Here is a 23,983-nt window from a genome sequence, read left to right as displayed (position 1 = left end):
TTTATTTCCAAAATAATGACCACTTTAACTAATCTAAGTACTGTAAAACACACCATTGGTATCTTCTCCATCACCATACGCATCAGTCTTTATCGGCACTGAAAATGAATAACAAGTTTTGAATGTTGCTTTGATGTGAAGCTCCCAACACTTCAGTGTTTTGTTTTATTTTCACCCAGGGAGCTCGATGTACAAGTCAGGTAAAGAGAATAGAGGCTTGTTCTGTTCCCTTCTGCACTCATCCCTGGCTGTGGTCTAAAATCGCCTGCTTTGATCCCCTCATATGATCCAAACAGGCTCACGGCTGGAGGAGTTCAGATGACACTTGTGAAGCACATGCCTTATGCCCACAGTTCAGAAAAGCACCACACGTTGCACTAAAAGAAAAATCCCACATCGCCTCTGAAATCTTTTTTTTTTTCTTTCAGTGCAAGGAAGAAGAGGGTGACTCTTTATGAATCTGTGCAGCGTTTAATGCTCCGATTGTGAGTTACCTTTCATCACGTCGACTTTCGGACGTGCCTATGTGTGTGTATTCTTGTATTTCATGTATTGAGTGTCTGTTTTTAGGCTCTGTAAACTTACATAACGACGAGTCCTGCAGGGATCTTATGACAGCTGTAGTAGATTTCTTTTTTATGAGACTTGTGATTACACAGCTGTATCAAGTTACAACTACAATTAAGTCAATCAGTCTCATCAGTGCACAGACAAGAGACCGTGTTATTAACACGTGATTTAACTCTGAAGTGTGTTAATTTGTTTTTTTTTATTTCCTCTCTGTTTTGTTTCCTAGAGGACGAGATAGAAAACAGAGATGAAATCTGCACCATCTGCCGCTTGTCATGGATCATTTTCCACAGTGCGCCCACGTTTCTTCAGTCCTCTTATGAAACTCAAAAGTCCTGGACCACATGACAGTCATACCGTGCCTAACACGGACGCCTCCGCTTGGCCCGGGTCCAACGACCCCAAGGAGGGCCATCAGTGGATAGAGCCATCGATCCACCATGACACCCTGACTCCTGCGCCGCCAGCCACAACACCACGGCACGGCAACAGCAACACCCACCGGCTCCACATTGGATCATTTGGCAGATGTTTTGTTTTTCAGCGTTAGACAGAGTTAAAGTTAAATGGGATACAGGTGCAGACTCACCACTATTTAATTATCACTAAAGCAAACAAAACCACTTCTTTAAGTGCCAAGAGATTAAAATATTTTCCATCTTAAATAACTTTTTATATTTCATGCAATCTAAATGGTACTCTCAGGCTGGGGCTTGACGACTAGATAAAAAACACATAAATACACCAGATAAACACCAACACAGTGCAATTCTGCTGTAAAACACAGCAACAGAGCAGCAGTGTCAAACAATCCCCCATCAGCTGATTTAATGTACTACAGTACATAGTACATTAAATCAGCTGACGATACAGAAACAAGTGAAATCAGCTTTCCAATACTTCCTGAATATCTACAAATGTATTATGATGCATTTGCTGTATACGTCAAGAGATCACAAGCACAAAACTCTCAACACACAACTGGATACGTACCCGATGCACGAGTGCCTGCGGGTGGAGAAGTTGCCGTGCATCTTCCGTGAAAAGCGAGAGTCTTTGTTCATCATTTTACTGGTTGTTCAAAAAGAGTTGAGCTGAGTTCAGAGAAGCATCAAAAGAGCAGCTTTGGGAGGCGAGGGATGAACAACGTGAACTTCTGCGGCGTGACCAAAACCCCCATGCTGTCATGAATCAGAAAGGAGAGCTGTCCAAATTCCCTAATGTCGTCTGTTGTCACACGTTACGGAGGAGACAAGTCCCTCTGACGGGACGGTGCAGGAAAAGCAGCTCCAAGAATGACAAATGTAAAACGGCAATATGCAAAACACAAGAGTCTCATCAGCTGCACCTGGTAGGAGCAACGATGAAAGTAAGTCAGGCCTGCTGAGTGTTCTAGAAGCTCAGTGCAGAATCAACGGATCAAAGTGCATCAAACTGGAAATTCAATTTTGCAGTTCAGCTTTTGGTCCCGGCGTTAAGGATATGTCCATTTGTTTTAATGGAAAAAGGTTCAGCTCAGCGTGTGTGTGTGTGTGTGTGTGTGTGTGTGTGTGTGTGTGTGTGTGTGTGTGAACAGCCTAAAAAGGCAAAGAGTCTTGATCCCAGTTAGCACATCATCTCACTGACAGTGAAAAGATGAGGCCGGATCAAATCAAGTGAAATTGAGGATGGTGTCAGCTGTCAGTGCTCATCTGGGACTACTTCCTCACTCGTTCTCCTTTTCAGCTCACCACAGACGTGCCAAGATAAACGCTTCTCTCCTCTTTCCTCCCCGTACTCCTAAACGGGAAACAGAAAGCTTCTTCCAAATGAGCTGCAAACCAAAATTCCTCAACAGCGGCCCCCAGGTATTTTCTGTTTTAGAAAAAATCAGGTCCAATAAACTTGACACAAAGTTGTCCAACATAGAAAGTGAACACAGGGTTTCCTCTGTGATGCTGCACCACCAACAGACTGAGTTATTCTTAGTGGGGGAAAAAAAAAAAGTGAGCTGGAAAGAGTGTTATAATCCCATCAGATGCTCCCTGGAGTGGGCCGTCCCATGTCGTCCCTGTCAGACTTCTGCTTTCTCTTCTCTTGTCTCTCCTGAGAGTGGTGGGACCAAACTCGGGCTTAAAACAACAAACAACAACACTATCTCCCCTGAGAGTGAGAGAGAGAGAGATGTTGTGGAGGGAGAGAGAAGGGGTGGGTGCTAGAGAGAGAGAGAGAGAGAGAGAGAGAGAGAGAGAGAGTAGCAGAGCGAGAGCAAATTGCACGAAGAGAGAGTACAGAGAATGACAGTCATTGCATGAGAAAGTGGACCAGTGTGACCAGTTCTGGAGATAAAGTGGGACGAGTAGAGGTGAGGTGAATGAACAAGAAGAAAAAGTGCTGTATCAGAGTATCACAAGTCTTTTTTTTACAAGAGCGTAGACAGTTTTTCTGTTTTCGTGTATAACCAGCCTGCCTCCACGCCAGCAGCAACAATCGGTCGATCAATACTTCAATATTGTGTGTGAGAGATTCAATTTTTCTTTTTTTAACATCGAGTTCTCCTCTCATGCCACGATATAATCCATCGGATTCGCACAATATCCTCTTCTTCTGTTAAACAAATATTTTAGTGTTCATAATGTGAGGGAGGAAGCAGTCAGGAAGTGTTCATTACAGCACATCTGAGGTTTATTACGGTTCACGATAACCATCAAGTTTAACTATCTGCTCTGAAGCTCAGCGCTCAGTTATTCCAGTGAAATGTTACTTTAGCCAGTTATTTGGAGAAAGCCTGGGAGATAAGGGGAAAAAAGATCTTTATATGGATACTATTTAAAAGTATATAAAAGTACATACATATATGTTGTAACTAAAGTTTTCTTTTCTTTTGGTTATGTATGTTACCAGAAGTTATATTTTCTTAATGTTTTAGTACCACAGCGGATGGGTTAAATATTTGGAATGACACGAATTTATGAACTATTTGGGGGTAAAATACACACAGTTGTTTTAAAAACTTTTCATTTCATATAGCTCTACTGTTGGAAGCTTCCAAACTACCTCACATCTCTCCTGTCATTTAAATCTACTAACTACAGCACACAATCCAGTAAATAATTAACCGTAGCGATCCCCCATGTATGCACTAATCTTTGCAGAACTCTCATTCCCCTTCGAGATTTTAAAGCTTTATTATCTGATTTTTTTATGGTTCTTGTAACGGTTTTTAATTCCTGTTTATTGTGTAGTTGTTTATGATTTGCTGATTGTGTTACTCTGAATGTTTCTTGTTCTCAGGTCTCTCTTGGGGAAGAGATATTCATCTCAATGAGATTAAAATGAAATGATAAAGGTTGCTACTTTGCCCATTTCCTCTACTATTCACCAGCCAGCATCGTGAGAGAAAAGGCTACTAACATAACTGAGATACTAACAATAATTCTGACACCAGGATCTTTTTAACCCTTTTGAACCATCAGGGTCTCTGACCACTCACACAATCACACACCAGCCAACGGATAATATCTCTTTCCTCTACTCTGACCATCACAGAAACAGAAACACATCCTCTGGATGCTCCATGCCCTCTTTTTTCACAACACAGCAGCCTCTAGTGGAAAAGAACAGCAAATGCAACGTAAACTTTCAACTGGAGAATGTGTGAAAATCCTGAACATAACCAGTTTTTTATGTTCTACTACTAGAAACTGTGATCTATACCCGAGTGAGAGAAGGAGCTCTGATCTGAGATTATTTCTTCAGGCTCATTGTGACACGTTTTTTTAAAATTAACCTTTAAAAGCTGGTTGAATCTATTTTCCAAACTCTATCAGAAGTTTTTGGTCAGGTGATAAAACCTGTTGCTTTGATTGCAATATTCGGTGTCCCAGGAGAGGATAGTCTTCTTAAGGGAGCTAATTATAAGATCGTGACCTTTGTATTGCTGTTACCGTGCAGGCTAGTTCTCCTAAACTGGAAAAACCCCACAACCTCCTTGAGAGATGTCATACAGCACTTAAAACTAGAGAAACTCAGGTTTATACTTCGTGGCTCTGCCGACAAATTTGAGAAAAAGTGGCGTCCCTTCTTGGACTACGCTGAATCTAAGCTTTAAATCTGCTCATATGTAATTTGCAGACCTATAGTCATTGTCATTAATGAAATTTCATGTTGAATTTGTAAGCAACTTGTCATAAGCAAATTTTATTCAATTTATTTCTTATTGTGTGTGTGTGTGTGTGTGTGTGTGTGTTTTTGTTTGTATTTAATCCTTTGCCAAATATTTAATCCTTTTTTTTTGTCACTTTGTGCTCTTTTGTTTGTAAAAAAAGCTAAATGTTGTTCGCATTGAACTTATCTGTAAAACTGAAAACCAATAAACGCATTTTTTTTTTTTTTTTAAATGCTGCTGAAAGAGATATCAATTATTTATACACGGACACTACGTGATATTCTATAGATTATATTTTATTTACTGAGTATCATCTAAACAAAACACTTGTTGCAAAAATTCTTCCACGATCCTTTTCTCACATGCAAATTGTTTTACTGTATATGGTGATATGTGTTGCTAGATATTTTATGATTACACAACAACACATACTTTTATAATGTATAGTTGTACGTGCGGTATATGTAGTTCTGGTATGTAGCAAATATTGTGTAAGCTATGATAGCAGTTTAGTTGCTAATGTTAACTTTGCTGTATTCACCTTAGAAATCAATACTCCTGATCGACTACAGAGCCAAAGAGATGAAGACAATAAAAGTCAAATAAAGGGATGATTATTGTGTTTGTTTATGTTCTATCAGCCCAGAAAATATTCTAAATTTATCAATGAAAGGCATAATGGAAACAGAACTTGCCGTCACCCAAGAGATGGCCTGCAAAAACAATTTTCATGAAGCGTTTTTCACAAAAAGATCCCTCTGACGTGGTGTCTATGGAGTGGAAAGAGAGGCTTAATCAACTTAGACAGTAAGTGAAAATAACTTTGCGGGTATGTTCTATATTTGAGCCGCCTGCGACATTTATTTTCCGCTGCTGGACCCCCAGTTTGTTTAATTCCTCCTCCTTGCCAGCCGTCCTGCAATAACTCATCTCCGTCCATTTATTCCAGCTCTGACATTATGGGACACTGCACATACCCGGCAGAGGGACACCTCCAGTGGCCTGACCTCGGGAGCTGCACAATATAAAAGCTCTGACATGTTGAATATCTCCAAGCATCTGACTTTCCAGATTGAGCCTAGAAAAATCCCCTGCACTGGACTCTCTATACTCTCTAATATTTAGATTTTCAACAGACACACTGAAATTAATGAAACTGTTTTCGAGAGTTACAGTAAACTTTGGGAAAGAAACGTCTCCGTAAATCTCAAATCCAAGACCATTAAACGTGCGGTGGACCCTCCCGACTACATGTCTATAAGGTGAATGAACTTGTAAACACTTTTTGAGCTAGAGTAGGCTTCTTCAGGAATGTTTAATATGTGTTTCTTGCCAATAAAAGTAAGACAGGGTTTTTACAGCGCCCGCTCAAGTTTCTCCCCTGTTTTTAATTTGACTTCACTGAAGTGGATGTGATCTAACATCACTGCAACAAGTTGAAGACACCTTGTAACAGCCCAGAATTGCTAGGCGCCTACATCCAAGTGTGTATGTCGAGGAGTGACGGGTAAATATTTACAAAGACATAAGAGGCATGTACATAAAGACTGGTTTTACACTACTTTACAAGTTTCCACGACAGGTTCTTATTGTGAAAAAACCTACGCACGTATTTAACACCACAAGGAAATACCCCTCAAAGCAAAAAAAGAACAAACATCTGCATGTTTATCCATCCACATATGTGTAAGGCCCGGTTTATTCTCCCTCTCTAAGGTCAAGTATGGTTTAATTGTTCATGCGACTCTTGCTTTGACATCGTTAACTAAGTAAATGTTTAATTTACATTGGAATCATGGGCCAGGTCCGCTGCAATAACGGCTCATAAAACTAAAGCTATCAACAGGTACCAGAGCAGAGACAGCTGTACTCTTTACAAACAAGAGTTATGGCCACTATAACGGATGAAAAATTAAGCCTAAATGAAACATGCTTGAGCCAAGCAGGGAATATCCTGTTACGAGCTATAGGTGTGCTTCTTTGAACAAAGCTTCTGTCGCTGACGGATTGAAGTACTTGCTTGACAAAGAAGTGGAACAACAAACTGCTGTCAATGAGCTGTGTGTTTACTGAGATGATGCCGCTCAGTGGGAAAACAAAAGCTCTGGAAAAACACATTCACCTGTAGGAAATTAAGCACTAAAACGGGGCTTTTGAAATCCAACTCTTTCTATTGACTTTTGCTTTTCAACAAAATCTACTGGGGGTACCTTGCAAAGTCAGATAAAGGAAGCAAAAATCAAGCAACGTATCAACAGCAACCATCCTGCATTTGCTGTGTAATATTGTATCATCTGGTCTATTTATAGAGAACGAAACAGCACTTTTCATTCACATCGCATAATAAGGATTTAATTTAGTAACTTCTTCCCTGAAACAATGGCTGATTTTGTTCGGGTAGAGGACTATACATGAACATCTTGTGGTCAGAATCCATTTCATAACATAAGCTTAAGGGCAACCATGTTTTTGTAGTGTGAAAGGCTGCCGCCTGCAGAAAAATAAACCGAAAATACATCAGCATCTGCAGCTGAGTAGAGTAATCCTCCGCCATGTGACAAGAACCCTCGCCAACCTCAACAACATGCACAGATTGACTGAAACATTAACCAGCAATTATAGGTAAAGAATACTGAACAAAAAAACTTTTTAAATATTGGCTTCAGTGCAAGTCTGTCAATCTGCTTGCCTATTGGGATATGAATTTAAGTTAAGTATATCTGTTGTGGTCATCTTTGCCATCTTGGCCTCAGAGTTAAGGACTCTACCTGGGCGTGTGGGCCAGAGTGAAGCGGCGCCTCTGGAGGTTGATGCTGCGGTTCATCAGCAGCCTCCTGAACAGCAGCGGGGAGTTTCGAGGTGACCCACGTGGAGAATCCCTGGGCGAGATCTTTGGGGATCCTCCCGGGGAGCCCCCTCTGGACCTAGGCATAATCTGAATGATGGGCAGTCTGGTCGCCCTTCGGTCCTGTGGCCTCTCCTCTCCAACTTCGGCCTGCTCATCTTCGGAGCTCTCGGAGCAAAGCTCGCTCATGGTGAACAGAAGATGGTCAGTGGTCAGGTAGTTAGTCCCTTGACTTTGATCAGAGGATCAGTCTCTGATGTCCTTCTCTCTGGTCTTTCAAATAAACTTTACAGGACTTTTTCATGACATGACATATGGAAAGGTCCGTTGGTTTCTGTGGCTGTCTCTCTTGATTTTCCAAGTCCAGGAACAGCTAGTGCCTCTGGTCCAATCCTTGCTTCCTCATATTTGAACATAACCTGGGCCCGCTCAAGATTCCTCCAAAACTCTCTTATTAAATCTCCCAAATATGCTTCTTTCAAAATCCAAAAAGAGCACCAAAAAGCCAACACAACGACCTAGACGTTTTTTTTTATCTTTAGTTGAAACCTATCAACCCCTGTCTTGTCTCTTCCTAGGAACCACGCTGACTGTCGTGCCGGGCAATAAACTCAAACATTAGTGTTGATGTACTCTCGCTGCCTCTCTCTCTCTCCCAGGCTTTGTTTACATTACCGCTAGGTCCTCCCTCTCTCCAACTAAATATGGACGTCTGATTTACAGGGAGGAGAAGCATGACAGATCACCTCCGTCTGCTTCTCTCTCCCTCTTTCCAAACTCTCTGCCTTCCCCCCTCCCCTCACTCTTAATCTTACAGAGCATATTGTTCATCAACTTTAAACTATGCTCCATAATTACTTCCTCCGGTGTGTAAACAGTAAGCCGTCGCCTGGCTCGGCCCGGCAGCTCGCCTTTTCTTATGCTCACTCCGACTGACTTCGCACACTCAGGCTTTTTCCTCTGGTCCCCGAGGTGCTATTTGTTGTGAAGTTGCCTAAGTCCTCAGAGACAGCCTCTTTGCCTTTCACATGCTCTGAGCGCACCAGGAAAGAGTCACATGAAGGGCCTCTGACTATAAAAAGCTGAGGTAGATAAAAGCTATAGAGAGCATGGGTGCTGTCACGATGGCGCTCTCTATCTGTTACCAGAGGCAACATCATCTTCACCCCCACTCAATCTCTTTGTTTATCGCTGGTGGGTGAGGAAAGGTCCTCCTGTGATTCAGGACTCACAGCTAAACACCGGTGCAGTCTGGAGTAACTGAAATAACCTCGGGAGCTGGAACATCTGACACAGGGCTGAGCCTATGACCAACAGCTGGTGGGGAGAGCGGGGAAGAAAGATCCTTTGGTTTAAAGGCTTTTTGTGGGTATACACTCATAGTTACTGTACTGTATGTATACTGGAGCAACAGTACTGTACTTGTAAGCGGGGAAATTTGTTCTCGTTAAAATGTAGCGCTGCAGATGTAAACTTGTCATTTTTGGGTCAAATGCATGTCAAGATTTTTATATCATCCGTCATCCCCAAAGCATGTCTCAAAGGACTATGAGTGTATAACACCGGATATGACTTCTGGTCAGTCCTTCCCAGTCGATAACGTCCATTTCAGTCTGCAGACACCAGGTCCAGCACTTCAGCATCACCACCATGTCTTTTATGGATGATATTTTCTCCGGAGTGCCGTTAACGGTCACTGACCTACTGTACAGCTTGTTCTGGGAGTCCCCACTGACATTTACAAATTACACAAATAATGTACAAATGATGTGCATATCTTTGGCAAAAGGTATCAAACCTCTTTTATAGCTGCACTTATCAGAATTTCTTCATTAAAAATAGGTCAAACGATTATGTGTGTAATGTGAAAATCATTAGTATTATTAATATCACCAAACTCCCTCCCTTGTTTTGGTTTTATGGCCCACAACTTTAATGTTTTGGTTTAGTCTCAGTTCTCTCATCAACCCCTTTTTCAGGCACCTGTTTTCAGCAAAAAAGCTCTGACAAACCAACTGTAAACTCTCTGTCCAGCATGAACCAGCATACAGATAAAATGATCAACTAGTTGGTGAACACAGTGGAGCATTTAGCAGCTAAGTGGCAGATACTTTTCTCAGGAGTTGGTGGAGACCAAACCAGAGCTAAAAGTAGAGTGAATATTTAACAATCGTCGGTTGACCTCCAAATGAATGCTAATGTTGCTCCATGTCTGCTTAAAGCAGCAGTGGGTAGAAATGAAGCAAATATGATTTAAAAAAGTTATTTTCACTATATCCTGACAATAGTGCATGAGACAGGTAATCTGAATAAAATCATGCAGCTCTGTGTCCTCCGGTGCTCCTAATGGCATCTGCAAGATTTCCCAGACTGGACGAAAACAACCAATCAGTCTCTGAGCAGCTGTCAATCACTCACAAACTCCGATCAAACTAGGCGGCACTGATCAAATACAAATCAATATTCTGTTACTGTGATGACTATTTCTCACCTCAAATGTTTTCAGAAACATCTTGTAGTGTACTGTTTAGCTGTATAATGAGAAAGCTTGTGACCCGGCAGCCATGTTGAGATCAGTTGAGGAAATACCAAGTACAGCCCACCAGCAGGAGCACAGCCAATAGAAACGCTTAATAGGAACGCTCTCTCTCTGAAATGACCTGTGATTGGCCAAAGTCTCCCGTCACGGACTAGATATTTTAAAGCCTGAAAACAGAGCCATGAGGAGGTGCAGAAGTCTGGTTTTCTCTCAGAACACTTGAATTACAATATGCTGAAAGGTTATTATGGATTTTTTGCCCAATGATGCTAAAAATATTCTGCCTACTGAAGCTTTAATGTGTAAATAAGCATATCAAGGTGATAATATGTCAATGCTGTTTTTACAGCTTGTTCTGCTGCCCACAAGTGGACAAAAATCTGTTAATACTGATTTGATCTTCTGTTCTTTTTGAAGAACTTTCATTAGCAGAAGATTGCCATGTCTATTTTTCATCAGTTTTTGTATCACTGCAATATATGCTGTGGAATGACACAGTTTATTTGTGCCAGGCCCAGAGGGCATTGTTCTAATGCCTAGGCAGTAAAGAGGCTCTCTTCCCCAAATTCAACACATCTGTGGATAATCCTGGACCCAAACCAATCCTGGCCCTGAAGCTCAACATCATACCAGTCATGCGGATGACAGAGACAGAGGTGAGGGCTCGCCAGTTCCAAGTTTGATTTACGAAGGCTAGAACAGAGTGTTCATCTCTGTAGCGGCACTCCGACAGGCCCTGGAGCGGGCGGCGTTGATCAAGTTTATCAAGAGGTAGTTCTGGTGTAACGGCAATGTGAGACGGCATCGGTTTGTAAACAAGTCAATGAGACAGTATCCTAATAGTCTGGTCCTTCCAGTGCGTCACTGTGGAAACAACTACGTGATAAAGGCGACTTTTCTGTGCAACCGAACCAACTAAAAGAAATCAAAGAAATAGGGGCAACGAAGGCCGCCTGTTGCGTCGCCTCACGTCACCTTTGTCTCGGCCAAAAAGTTGCACTCGAACACACCGCAAAGACGACAATGCTGCTCCATAAACACTTTCTCTGGCGCTGAATCAAAATTGCACTACCAACTTGTAAACAGGCGAGCACATGGCCCTCTCCACAGCAAGGGAACACAATAAAAGGCTTTTTGGTCCGTCAACATCGTAGGAGTCATGTCTATTGCTTTATACCTGCTGATTTATAAACACTAATGGAATACATATAGCCTGATTGTCCCAATATATGAACCTGTTTTCCAGTGCCTCATCTGTAGAGTTGTGACCATGGCACATTAAATGTGTCGAATCTGCATGCCAGCGTGTTTGCCTTGACACACTGACAAATGACGTCAAGTTACAGAAACACAGTTTACTGCGCCTAAATAAAAGAGTCCATCCATCCATTATCTGTAACTGCTTATCCATTACAGGGTCGCCGGGGGGCTGGAGCCGATCCCAGCTGACATAGAGCAAAAGGCGGGGTACACCCTGGACAGATCGGCACACTATCACAGGGCTAATACATAGAGACAGACAACCATTCACACTCACATATTCACACCTACGGGCAATTTAGAGTCAACAATTAACTTAACCTGCATGTCTTTGGACTGTGGGAGGAAGCCGGAGAACCCGGAGAAAACCCACGCTAACACGGGGAGAACATGCAAACTCCACTCAGAAGGGCCCCAAGCCGGCCAGCGGGTTCGAACCAGTGGGCTACCTCCAGGTCTGAAAAGTGAAGCCAATGCTGAAGTGCCTTAAACTTGCATTCTTTCTAACAGCCAGCAGGGGGCGACTCCTCTGGTTGCAAAAAGAAGTCCGATTGCATAGAAGTCTATGAGAAAATGAGCCTACTTCTCACTTGATTTATCACCTCAGTAAACATTGTAAACATGAATTTATGGTCTCAATCACTAGTTTCAAGTCTTCTTCAATACAGCATGATGTTCATTTAGTAAATTATGGTCCCATTTAGAGTCAAATAGACCATAAAGCAGGGTATGCTTTATGGTGTGGCTACCTTGTGATTGACAGGTCGCTACCATGACGGTGTCCTGTCTGGGAGCTGTCCGTGTTTTCGTCTCACAACTTTAACCCTTTCACAGCGTGTTTTCAGTTCATGAAAGTTAATTCTAACCTTTTTGGTAGCCTAAAAATGTCTTATTCGGAGTTCGGTTGTACTTAGCTCCACCCTCTCGTGTTACTTCTGGTTGCAAAAAAACAAGATCGCTACGGCCAAAATGCCGATCTCAAGGCTTCAAAACGGTAGTCCACAAACCAATGGGTGACCTCACGGTGACTACGTCTCCTTCTCATATACAGTCTATGTTTTCTGGCCTCTCACTGTGAAGCGAAAGTGCTAACCACTGCACCACAGTGCCACCCCCTAAATAAGTGTGTGAAGGCAAAATCTTAGTTTTTAACATGTGACTTTTGTAAACAAATGACATACATTACACTACACTATATATTTCTATCAATTTGAATGCCTTCCTGATACATTTTTTTTAAATCTAATTTTGAAATGATAATTTAGGAATATAAATACAAGTGCAATGTCTATATTCTATCTGAGGCTATTACCTGAGTTAAATAATTCTAAAAGATAAACTAATAACTACTATACTATAATGGTATTTTAGAAACAAAATCCTAAAATTTAAAAAAAGAATTCAACTTCAGAAAATATACTGTATGTTCTCCAAGCATTCAAAGTCTCACGCTATGACCAATTTTAGACATATTTAACCCGGCATGCATGAGTTGCTTCCATTCATACTGATTAATATCACAATGATGAAGGTTTGGCAGCTAGAAAACGTCATTGATACAACTGTGTCTTTGTCCAATGCAAAGCCATATCTGATGATCACGTCGACATGCACTTCAACTACAGTACCTACGTAAACAGACAGGTCGGTCTGCATTCCTTCGACATGTGAAAACAACCACAAACAAACACAGTAGATAAGCAAAAATGCTACAGATGTATTTGCAACGGCAGCTTGAATGCTGCACAAGAGCCTTGTTTGTCTGATCTTTTCTAGTAATAATTATTTAGCAGTGTGACAGAGGGGAGAGCGACGCCTTAAGCAGGACACTTTGTTAGATCATATGCTCAAGAAGCAAATCCACGTTTTCTACCTACATTATGTAAAAAAATCATCAAGCTCTGCTGAATACTCAAAACTTTACAGGAAACGGAGTAGGAAGATGGTGCTCTAAAGTTATCCTAAATGTGTGTTGACTTACAGGACCACAACATGCTGCAGTCCCATGCGTTGGTTATTCATTAACCATTTTAATCATTAATCTTGAAAATGAGCCCAACTGTTTGGGAACTAGGAAAAAAAAGCTCACTCTTTTTCAGAGCCCACAAATACTTAAAGGTATATTTTGCAGGACTTTCCTAAAAAACAATTTATAGACAAAAATAATCCCTCTCAATCATCACTTATGACCCACTAGAAGTGTGTGACGATGTCTGTATCTGCAGAGACGGTGTTGGGAGCCTTTGGGCACTGGGTGTGTAGCCCTAACGCATGCGCAAGCACACACACAAGAGGAAACTACAAAAATGGCGGACAAAGTGCCGAAAAATGAAAATATAGCGAGGCGAAACACCAAGCGGACAAAGCTCGTTCCAAAACGAGAGTGAATCAGGGGTTGGCTTTCACTTTCTCCGCGGTCAGGGGGTGTGTGCGCTTCTGGTGTCGTTGAGCCGGGGGGAAGAGGGGGCAACTTTGAATGTTGTGTTTACAAGAAGTTAGAGGTTTAAAGTTTGAAATCAAATATATAAAACCTTTTGTATACCAACACATTTCTTTAAAAGGTGCTAAATGCGAGATTGGGAGCATTTCTATTGCCCCCGCATGGCTGTCAACATGGCGGTAGCTGGGTGGTTCGTAGCTAACGGTGCTAACAGTGAAAACAAAGGCAACACTGCTGACAGAGCTAACAGTGTTTACCTGGGAGGGTGGGTACTATGCTTCCGGGACGGCGTTATTATATAAGAGCATTGCGGTGTGTGTGAGCTAGCCAGTGGGGCACGCTCACATGCACGAACATGCACTAAAAGCATGTGCGGCCGGCCTGGCTATGTAAACAAAGCACAGAGAAGCTCAGATTACAACACACACAGAGGGAGAGCGACTTCATTCTCTGCTCAGGTAGACATTACTCCCTTATATCTTTACATAGCAAATCATTATTTGCTGCTATATTAATGCTCTGAATATCATATAGAGCACCTTTAAAGTGGGAGCAGATCCTTCGGTAGGTTAAATTATGTAGATCACTCCAAAGTGTTGGTGAGAATCATGAAAAATAAAAAGGTGTTTCACCAAAAAGGAGTTGTCCTGCAGAAAGACACAACAACATATAGCATCATTGACTCACAAGGCTTGGGAGATGTGGCTGGTCAGAGTCCCCAGGCTCCTGGAGGGCTTCATCCTGCCAGCTGAGAGACCGGGCTGGGGTCCATCCTGCTTGGAGCAGGGTCTGCAGGACAGCCTGGGCAGCTGCAGGGTCCCTGAGAAGAGCCTCTTCACAGCAGCACATCGCACGGCGGTGTCCTGAGGAAGCTCGACGCTGGAAACCTGCTCCGAAGAGTCCCACTGTCTCTGGACGGCAGAAGAAATAAAAGAATGTTAATGTGGTCAGTTTTGGTTATAATATTAGATCAGATGCTTCTAATTGTCCAACTGGAGAATAACAACTGTGATGGCATGAAGATACGTGAAATCTTGATGCTCTATAAAGAGTAAATTACAGGCCACTTCTTTCATCTTCAAGTTCAGCCATTCACATTTACACATCAGTGGTTTGGCTTGTACCCATCACAGTTTGATTGATTGAAAGTTCCTCGATCCTACTTTCGCTTCATATGCTTTGTATTGGCCTTATCATGAGTCAGCACAATGCAATTTTCCATTGCTATGTGAATGACACACAGATACTCTTGAACCTCAGTTACTCCAGTGGTGTTAATGATATTCATTTCTATGTGACGATGAAGTGATGTAAGAGTGATGTTTTTGCTTCAGCTGCTTCATCACTAAACAAGACTGCAGATAAAGAAAGCTACTAGTATGCGTTTGTCTTGGACTTTATTGGTAGCAGAAAGAGAATACTAGTTTTAATTTAATGATTCAGAAGTAAGTGAATTAGAAAAGGTCATGCTTGGATTTTGCTGAACTTCTTGAAGAGACTGTATGAAAAGCAAAAAAACATCCTCTTAGATCTAAAGGTAAAACGCAGACAGGGCTGTTTTTGTGCTTTTGCCCAAAAATCCCACTTGTTCGGCATTATTTTTAGAAGTTTTATCTGATTTTAGGTCCTGAGACCCACACACTATCACCTTGGACACAATAGACAGTTCTCATAGTGAGGCAGTGTTTGGGATTTAGCTCTTAGGGCATCTCTATTTCAGCGTCTGTGTTAAGGAGAAACAGATAGGAGCGCTTGTTTTCCGCTGCATCCCGTGACCTTATCTCTCCATCTGCTTGGGAGTTCCACCTTTCCATAAACAATTGTCAACACACACTCAGATTTTATTGTTGACAATTTCTGACCACGGTGAACGAGATAGAGAGCACATTAATAATTTCCTGCAAACTCCACTCGTGATAAAACATTGACTTTCTTTTGTCATTAATCTCTTCTCAGTGATAAAACTTTATTACTGATAAATTTGAAAGGGCTCCCAAACCCCATTAGTTTAATTTAATAATCATAACAGACAAATCTTTGCTATTAAACTGAACTTTAAATTAGATAAGGCTTATTTTAACATACAAGGCTCCCATTAATCTTCTCCACAACCGTTCAGCAATAGTAAAACACACAGAAAAATACATGAACGTTATTACATAATCCAAATGAAAAAGAGATCAATCACATGAGTAACCTGCCATCTTGTTGTTGGTATTATAGCTAAAGTGAGACCGGTTTCGTTTGAATTCTGAAAAGATTACAGAAATAAACATAATAAAGTCCAATAAGCGACAGACAGAATCAACTATTCTGATTTAAAATTTTCCTTTTTGGTATTTCTTAAAGGTTCATTAATTAACCTTACCTCGGTGAAGTTGAAAAATTTGGATGAGTTATTTCTCCTCATACTTTCAGCTACTGCATCATGGGAACAAGACAACTGGGTAGGAAATACCAAAGAGGAGGATACAGATACCACATTTAAGATCAGATATGAAGTAGTCTGTGGCACCAACACTTCCTGATTCTGTCACTCAGCGAAGAATTTCCACGCCTCTTCACCAATACTCAGTGGTCATTAGTTTAGTGATTAACTTTCCTGGCAAACTTTTGAGTTTATATTAAACTTCTACTGTGACCTTTTTTTAGACTGTAACCTAATAAAACCCATAAGCAGTGAATGCTTTAGAAAATGGGGGGAAATGTCTGCGGATGTTAGCTGGTAGTGAGATTGAGGTGGTGGAGCCGCCTGCATGACAGGCCATTATTCATTTGTGTCTATCTGTCTGTAGAATCAGTGGACCTCGTGCCTCCTAGCTGCTGCCTCCTGTAAGTTTTTCTACAACATAAACACAACTTTGGATGGCTTTACTATAAGTGCATTTGAGTCCATGTTTAACATTTGGTATGATCCTCTGGGGACGCTGTGAACTTTAGTGACCCTGCCCCTTAAAAACCAAATACAAAACATAGAGTACGTCAGTTGTGCCTAATGAAATCACATTTGTTTTTAGTGCCTTTAGTTATGATCCGTGGTTTGCTTATTAACATGTACATTGAGTATAATGTATAATTTTGTATACTTAGCATCTGTTTTTTGATATAACATGTTATTGAACATTAAATCAACTGTGTAAAAGCTCTCTCAGGATGATCTGACAGGCCATACTAGGTTCAGAGTTAAAGCAGCAGCAGGTAGAATTGGAGCAAATATGATTAATAAAAAATATTTTTTATAAAACGGTCACTATATCCTGACAGTAGTGTATGAGACAGGTAATCTGAAAAAAATCATGTGCCTCTGTGTCCTCCGGTGTCCTCTGGTGTTCCTAATGGCATCTGCAAGATTTCACAGACCGGAGGAGAACAACCAATCAGAGCCAAGCTGGAGCCTGCCGTCAATCACTCACAAACTCCGATCAAACTAGGCAGCGCTGATCAAATATGAATCAATATTATGTTACTGTAATGCCTATTTCTCACCTCAAATGTTTTCAGAAACATCTTGTAGTGTACTGTTTAGCTGGAAAATGAGAGTTTGTGACCCGGCAGCCATGTTGAGATCAGTTGAGGAAATACCAAGCACCGCCCACCAGCTGGAGCAAACTGTCTCATTTTACAGCTAAACAGTACACTACAAGATGTTTCTGAAAACATTTTATGCGAGAAATAGGCATTACAGTAACAGAATACTGATTCATATTTGATCAGCGCTGCCTAGTTTGAACGTTTGATCGGAGTTTCAAGTGATTGACAGCTGCCTCCGTTGAATGAACAGCCAATAGGAACGCTCTCACTCTGAAATGACCTGTGATTGGCAAAAGTCTCCCGTCACGGGCTAGATTTTTTAAAAGCCTGAAACCAGAGCCATGAGGAGGTGCAGAAGTCTAGTGTTCTCTCAGAACACTTGCATTACAATATGCCGGAAGGTTATTATGGAATATTTGCCCAATGATGCCAAAAATATTCTGCCTACCGCAGGTTTAAGAAATCTGCTAAATAAACATAACCATTTTAAGACAGTAGTATGACATGATTAATGTACATGTCGTTTCTTTCATCACCTCTGGTAACAGGGGACAGATGATGAGGTTATGAGATATGGCGCCATCTAAAGGACAGTGAGAACACTGTCTTTGGACCAGACTTTGCAAAGGACACTACAAATGCCAGAACGCTATCATTGAGTCAAAATGCTAAACAAAAAAAGTGTTCATGGTTTCAGTGGATAACATTTCAATGATGACACATTTGTTTTTAGAAAGTAAATTGTATTCATATTCGTTGAATTATAAAGTGAGTCGATTTTTTTTTTTCCCTTTAAAAGATGCAGCAAAATCACAGATAAAAAAATATTTGAAGACACTCCACAGTGATCCTTATTTAGTGGCCACACCTGGAACGGAGCGAGTATGTGCAGTGCTGCTCCTTCACTCTTTGTTGCAGTAGCTTCTGTAGTGTCTCTGGCTGCCCCCTCCACAGGCCGCAGGCTTGGTGCCCTGAAAAAACAACATGAAGAGCTTAATAGAGGTCTAAGGTCAAGTCTAAGCAAATGACAAATTATGAATTGTTTTATAGCGTACAGTAAAATTATACTAAAAAGGCAGAAGTGCATAACACAGAGTCAATGAATGACTCGGGTTTGATTGACATTAACTGTACCTTGTACAAGCTGCAGACCAGAGGCAAGAGAGCATTGAGGGCTTTGTCCTGCAGATCTTCTGTGTGCTCCTGTAAATTAAATACAAAATTAAGGCTACAGAAAGGATGCAGGTACACAGTTGACTTTTTCCACAGCAGATCTACAGGTGTGGACAGAAATGACAGAATATCATGTGAAAAAAAGGATTGAAATAAGCAAGCAATCTGTCACCCTACTTGGATAGAGCCAAAGTATAATTTCATGACAGTGTTATGTAGCAGATACAGTCTTGATATGGACAACTATTTAATCAGTCATTGGATATGAAGATTTTTCTGGATGGTGATGTAAAGGTCAAGAAATCTGAGGCCACTTATTATCAGGGCCAAGACTGCTGCTTGTGATTTTCCCACAGTCCAACTTGATAATTCCCTTCATACAGGCTTGTAAGAAAATGTAGGAATATTTTAATGAATACCAGAGAGAAATAAAACAGTTGGTAGACTAAATAACGAAAATCCCAATTGAAACTAAATTTTTGGAAGGTTTTCCTGTTACTTGGCCCCGTACACTGTACGTACAGGGGTAAAAACTCTGCTTTCACATGGGAAAATATTGATATATTTATGTACATTAAAACTGCTTTTAATTTTCTGTTCAAGCCTTATTTGACAAACCAAGCTAAAAAATAAAGCTTCAGGCGGTTTGGCAGAGGGACAGTAGCATCTGTTGTGCTGTGCTTTGGAGTCAAGATGTAGCTTCACACAGATCAGTCACAGCTCTCTTTCACTTACAGATAGACGCTTTGGTGCAGATCAAGTGTCAAAATAATCACAAGATCATATCATCACTGTAAACGTTGTTTGAAAGGTGAGCATCAATAGCAGTGGCCGGATGGGGGGCATTGCAGAGAGAGAGTGGCTTCAAAGCAAGATTCCCAAGTCAGGAATGATGTGTTGTACTCAAGTTTGAAGCTTTGTAGTTTCTAGCAGATTGCCACAGAGGCCGTAGGTTTTCCCGCTAAATGCACTGGAGCCTTACCCCATTAATGGTCACCCAGGGCACATATTGGTGGGGGGGTTTCAGGGCTTCGGTCATCAAGGCATTCTGATGCATCAGCTTGTTTCCCTCGTCCCCTTTCGCACAACTCATGACGCGGTCCCAGCTCAACTCAGTGGTGTAGAGTTCCAGGCACTACAAACACCAATGGAGGGAAATAAACATGCATCAATTTCAATACTGAACTAATAAATAATATGTACACACACACACACACACATATAGACTTCCTTACGCTCTGGGCTGCCTTGACGACATCATTGGAGGATTCCATACAGAAGATGGTCTCGTAAGAAGCGTCTGTCAGGTTCATTAGACAAGTCTGAGAGGAACAAGGCAATCAATTAATCATAGAGTGTCAGCAGTGTGACACTACTACAAGACAATGCTGACTCCATTTATAACTTAGAATAACAAAATTAAGGCGTTTTGATTGAACATTTCTTAGGGCAATTATTGCACTTTCACAACATTTACAAGAATCCATTCTCTGGAAGATGAATAGTATTAATTTTATTAGTTTTTGTAGTTTTCTGTCTGTGCATTTGGGGTGCAACTTTACCTCAATCATGTTGCCCAGACATTCCGGTTCTCCATGCTGGCACTCGTAAATAAACTTCTCTCCATCAGGTTTCTCCTGGGGTGCGATAAATGCAACGGTTTCAAAAGTTAAAAAAGAAAATAAATATTCTCAACCAAGATACGTCACATGATTATCCCTTTCTTGCCAGTAAAGTTTTTAAGGAAATCCACTCTTGGATAATCATGTGTATTTGATTGTTCTGTGACCACATAATGTTTTTTTGTAGGCTTTTTTCTTGTGTCAACTTTCCTTTTCCTGCCTCTTTTCTTTAGTGAAAAAATCATCACATATCTTTTCAGGACATAACCCATTCCATAGTTTATAGAGGAACTACAATCCAAGTGTACACACAAGGTGCTTTGTTCACTGCTTACCTGTGCATTGCCGTAGGGCACCAGAGTAACAGACATGATGTCATCCAACAAGAGCCAGGTTGGGAAGAGCATCTCAACGAGAAACTGTCTGCAGCCGGGACACAGACTCTCATAGTAGAGCCCCACCTCCACTGGATCGGCTGTCTGACGGGACCTGGTGAAGTTAGACTCAAGGCACTGCTTCAAAACCTGCACAAGGGGGCAGAAGTGGGTGAGGTTCACTTTTGTGTGATCACTCTCTGTGTTTCTCTTTGTGTGCGTGTGTCTGCAGGGTCAGGCCATTTTTCATATTTTCTGAAATTCAATCGAGAGTTTGGTGGCATCACCCTTTTATATCAGTTTAATTTACTGTGAGCATGACCAGAACTTGTTTCTGATTGATAGACACTGCGACTGTATCCTGTATGAAACCGACACAGTGTGGGAGGATGTGCGTTTTACATAACCCTGTGTTTTCTGGTGCGTGTCTCTGTGAGTGAGGGCTGCCAGATACAGATGGAGAGAGAGAGGTGGGCTATTGTGTGAATGTAACTTTCAAAGCTTCAGTAGGCAGAATGTTTTTGGCATCAATTTAGCAAAAAAAATGACTTCTGCACTTCCTCATTGCTCTGTTATCAGGCTTTTAAAAAATCGAGCCGGTGACATGAGACGTGGGTCAATCACAGGTCATTTCAGAGAGGGTGTTCCTATTGAGCGTTCCTATTGGCTGTTCCAGCTGGTGGACGGTGCTTGGTATTTCTTCAACTTCTTCTCTCAACATGGCTGCAAGGTCACAAACTCTCATTTTACAGTCGTACAAAATCATGTGCCTCTGCGTCCTCCGGTGCTCCTAATGGCATCTGCAAGATGTCACAGACCAGAGGAAAACAACCAATCAGAGCCGAGCTGGAGCCTGCCGTCTCTGAGCAGCTGTCGATCACTCAAGAACTCCGATCAAACGGTCAAACTAGGCAGCGCTGATCGAATATGAATGCCTAATTTGACCGTTTGATCGGAGTTCTTGAGTGATTGACAGCTGCTCTGAGACAGCATGCTCCAGCTCGGCTCTGATTGGTTGTTTTCCTCCGGTCTGTGAAATCTTGCAGATGCCATTAGGAGCACCATTTTTTTTCAGATTACCTGTCTCATACACTACTGTTAGGATAGAGTGAATAACTTTTGCACCATTTTTATCCACTGCAGCTTTAACTGGCAAAGGGAGTGACATTTTTTTTAGTTTTTTTTACTTCCTCCTTCTTCCCCATTGTTCCAACGCCCACTGGGGAACTTTATGTCAGTGCCAGCCGAAATAATACTTCCCACTTCTTCCTCAAAGAGTCCAGATGACAAAAATACAACTTACACACCCTCCACACAACATAATGTGTTTATATGTTCCCTGTGAAACTTAACTAACTAGCTAAAGCTAGTGATAGTTAACTAATAGACAAAGCAAAACTACGGGACGAGGCAAAGAGGGAAGGATGCTGACGCTAACGTTAACGTTAGTTAACAACGTCTCATCCACCGACTATGTTGTTATTTTGTATCTGGACACTTCGAAGTGTATTATTTTGTACCATAACTAACTAAGTTACTTACAACGGACTCCAGGAGAAGCTGTGGACAAAACGGGTCATTCGTGTTGTGAAGTTTGTAGTCTCTCTCATCAGAAAGTTAGCAAGCTTAACGCTAACTAACGGTTGCTATACTTACGGTTGCTATACTTACGGTTGCTATACTAACGGTTGCTATACTAACGGTTGCTATAGTTTCCAGCCGTTAAATCTAGCGCAGTGATTTAGAACTGTGATTTCACGGTTGACCGGCGGAACTATATTTCCCCTGAAAATAGAACAATTTGTTGATGATATCTGAGGTTAGACATTCAGACATTCAGAAAAGAGCATTTTACGCGCTCATAAAATAAGTCAACACCATAAAAAGCTTTCCTTAATACATAATTTATCTGATCTTACCCCGCACTGGATGGCTGAGTCCAGAGATGAGCACCACTGTGACGGAGGATGGGAGCATGAAGACAGAGCACAGTCTCCGTACTGAACATTTAACCAGACAGTCACAACCAGCAGCAGCAGTGGAGCCTTCATCTTCTTCAGTTGGCTTTAGTTAGTTTGACACTATAAAACAAAAGTTAGGAACAACACAACACTGACCTACAAACTAACTGTGCTGAGCTCTTTACTGAGCAACTTTAAATACGGCACAGATGCTTCCTCGTGGAGGCTTCCTGTTTTTTGATTGGCTCCGGGTCATATGATGAAGACTGCATCACTTGTTACTAGGTGAGACAGACAGACCTTGCGGCTTGCTGTTTTGGGGGATTTTTAATGAGTAAAAATGTTATTTGAAGTTTTACATCCTGAAGTACATTTAGCTGGAAATGATTTGTATCAGCTTTCCACCTTATTTTGTGTCTCTCAGAGAGAACTAATGTGGCAGACAAACAATACACATTTAAATCACTAATCAAAACTCAACTTTTTAGAACTGCTTTTAATGTGTAATTAATATTGTGTTTTATATCTTTTTTTTATGATGTTATTGTTTTATGATCTTTTTATTTATTTAAAGTGTCTTTGAGGTTTTTGAAAAGCGCTATATAAATAAAATGTATTGTTATTTATTATTATTAATACAAGCGGGTCTGGGTAATGTTTCACAACTCTTGAAATGCACTGGAAATTGAAGAACTGGGCAAAAACTTGATCAACTGCTTTTTTTTATTTGCTTTTGCATGGACAGTGAATATATAGACCAAGGCACCTAAGTATGCAGAGACGTCTACAGGAGTATACAGAGATACACACAAGTGCAAATAAGAAGTGTAAATCAATAATACTAATATTAAAATCCATAGTAACAGCAGCAAATACAACACAGAAAAATTAAGAAAAAAATACACTAATAAAATTATATACATATCATTTGTGGTTCTCACAGCATTAATAATTATATTTAAAAAAACAACTCAGCAACATGAACTATCCTTTTTATTTAATTGCAAAATAAGTAGTGTAAATCAATAATACTAATATTAAAATCAATAATAACAGCAGTAAATGCAACAAGGAAAAATTAGGATAACTACATTAATAAAGTTATATACATATCATTGATTTATACTTTAACATGGAAAATTAAGAAAAAAACAAATACATTAATACAATTATATATATCATTGTATTAATGTATTTATTTTTCATAATATAAACATTATATATATATAGTATATATATTATTTTATTAATGTATTTATTTTTTTCCTTATATATATACACACACAAGTTTTTAATTTTATTACAAAAACGTAATCCTTTTCACAACATGCATTGATTTTATACTGCTGTGTGCTATGAGTTGTATTACTTAAAAAAAAGTATGTTCTGCAAATACAGAGGAAAGGAAAGATAAGATAAGATATTCCTTTACTAGTCCCGCAGTGGGGACATTTGCAGTGTACAGCAGCAAAGGGGATAGTGCAAAAAACAAGAAGCATCAGCTAACACAGTAAAAAAAAA

The 23,983-nt window shown here is 40.7% G+C and overlaps 2 protein-coding genes across 6 annotated transcripts in view; both read right to left on the bottom strand.

The window, feature by feature from the left end:
- Positions 1 to 17,902, bottom strand: part of pde4ca (phosphodiesterase 4C, cAMP-specific a) — a 59,843-nt gene extending 41,941 nt beyond the window's left edge. For 2 of the 5 annotated variants that reach the window (XM_074650872.1, XM_074650875.1), the window contains exons 1-2: positions 16,170 to 17,902; positions 14,489 to 14,712 (exon numbers count right to left, since the gene is read on the bottom strand). In XM_074650872.1, coding sequence (XP_074506973.1) covers positions 14,489 to 14,712; positions 16,170 to 16,211 — 266 coding nt within the window. In that variant the 5' untranslated portion in view covers positions 16,212 to 17,902. Of the gene's footprint in view, positions 1 to 1,563; positions 2,677 to 7,485; positions 8,166 to 14,488; positions 14,713 to 16,169 lie in introns of those variants that run through there. The other 3 variants (XM_074650873.1, XM_074650876.1, XM_074650879.1) reach the window with 2 other exon arrangements.
- A 152-nt stretch (positions 17,903 to 18,054) lies between these two features.
- Positions 18,055 to 22,683, bottom strand: ifi30a (IFI30 lysosomal thiol reductase a). Its single transcript, XM_074650882.1, has 7 exons — positions 22,421 to 22,683; positions 20,463 to 20,651; positions 20,068 to 20,142; positions 19,741 to 19,827; positions 19,488 to 19,640; positions 18,467 to 18,535; positions 18,055 to 18,303 (listed from the first exon to the last, which is right to left on the bottom strand). The coding sequence occupies exons 1-7, from the start codon at positions 22,550 to 22,552 to the stop codon at positions 18,235 to 18,237; spliced, it is 774 nt and encodes a 257-aa protein (XP_074506983.1). The 5' UTR covers positions 22,553 to 22,683; the 3' UTR covers positions 18,055 to 18,234.
- Between the last annotated feature and the right edge of the window lie 1,300 nt (positions 22,684 to 23,983).

This window comes from Sebastes fasciatus, chromosome 11 (assembly GCF_043250625.1).
Source record: "Sebastes fasciatus isolate fSebFas1 chromosome 11, fSebFas1.pri, whole genome shotgun sequence".
NCBI lineage: Eukaryota > Metazoa > Chordata > Actinopteri > Perciformes > Sebastidae > Sebastes > Sebastes fasciatus.
Note: the sequence above shows the minus strand (reverse complement) of the source record. Positions and strands in the feature narration are given on the sequence as shown.

Bases quoted from the DNA above. Each gene is read 5' to 3' on its own strand.
- ifi30a (XM_074650882.1), bottom strand. From the start codon at position 22,552: ATGAAGGCTCCACTGCTGCTGCTGGTTGTGACTGTCTGGTTAAATGTT. The intron at 19,828-20,067 runs GTAAAGTTGCAC...TGTTCCTCTCAG, and splicing joins GTCTGGGCAACATGATTGAG to ACTTGTCTAATGAACCTGAC. The intron at 18,304-18,466 runs GTACAGTTAATG...TTGTTTTTTCAG, and splicing joins TGGTCTGCAGCTTGTACAAG to GGCACCAAGCCTGCGGCCTG.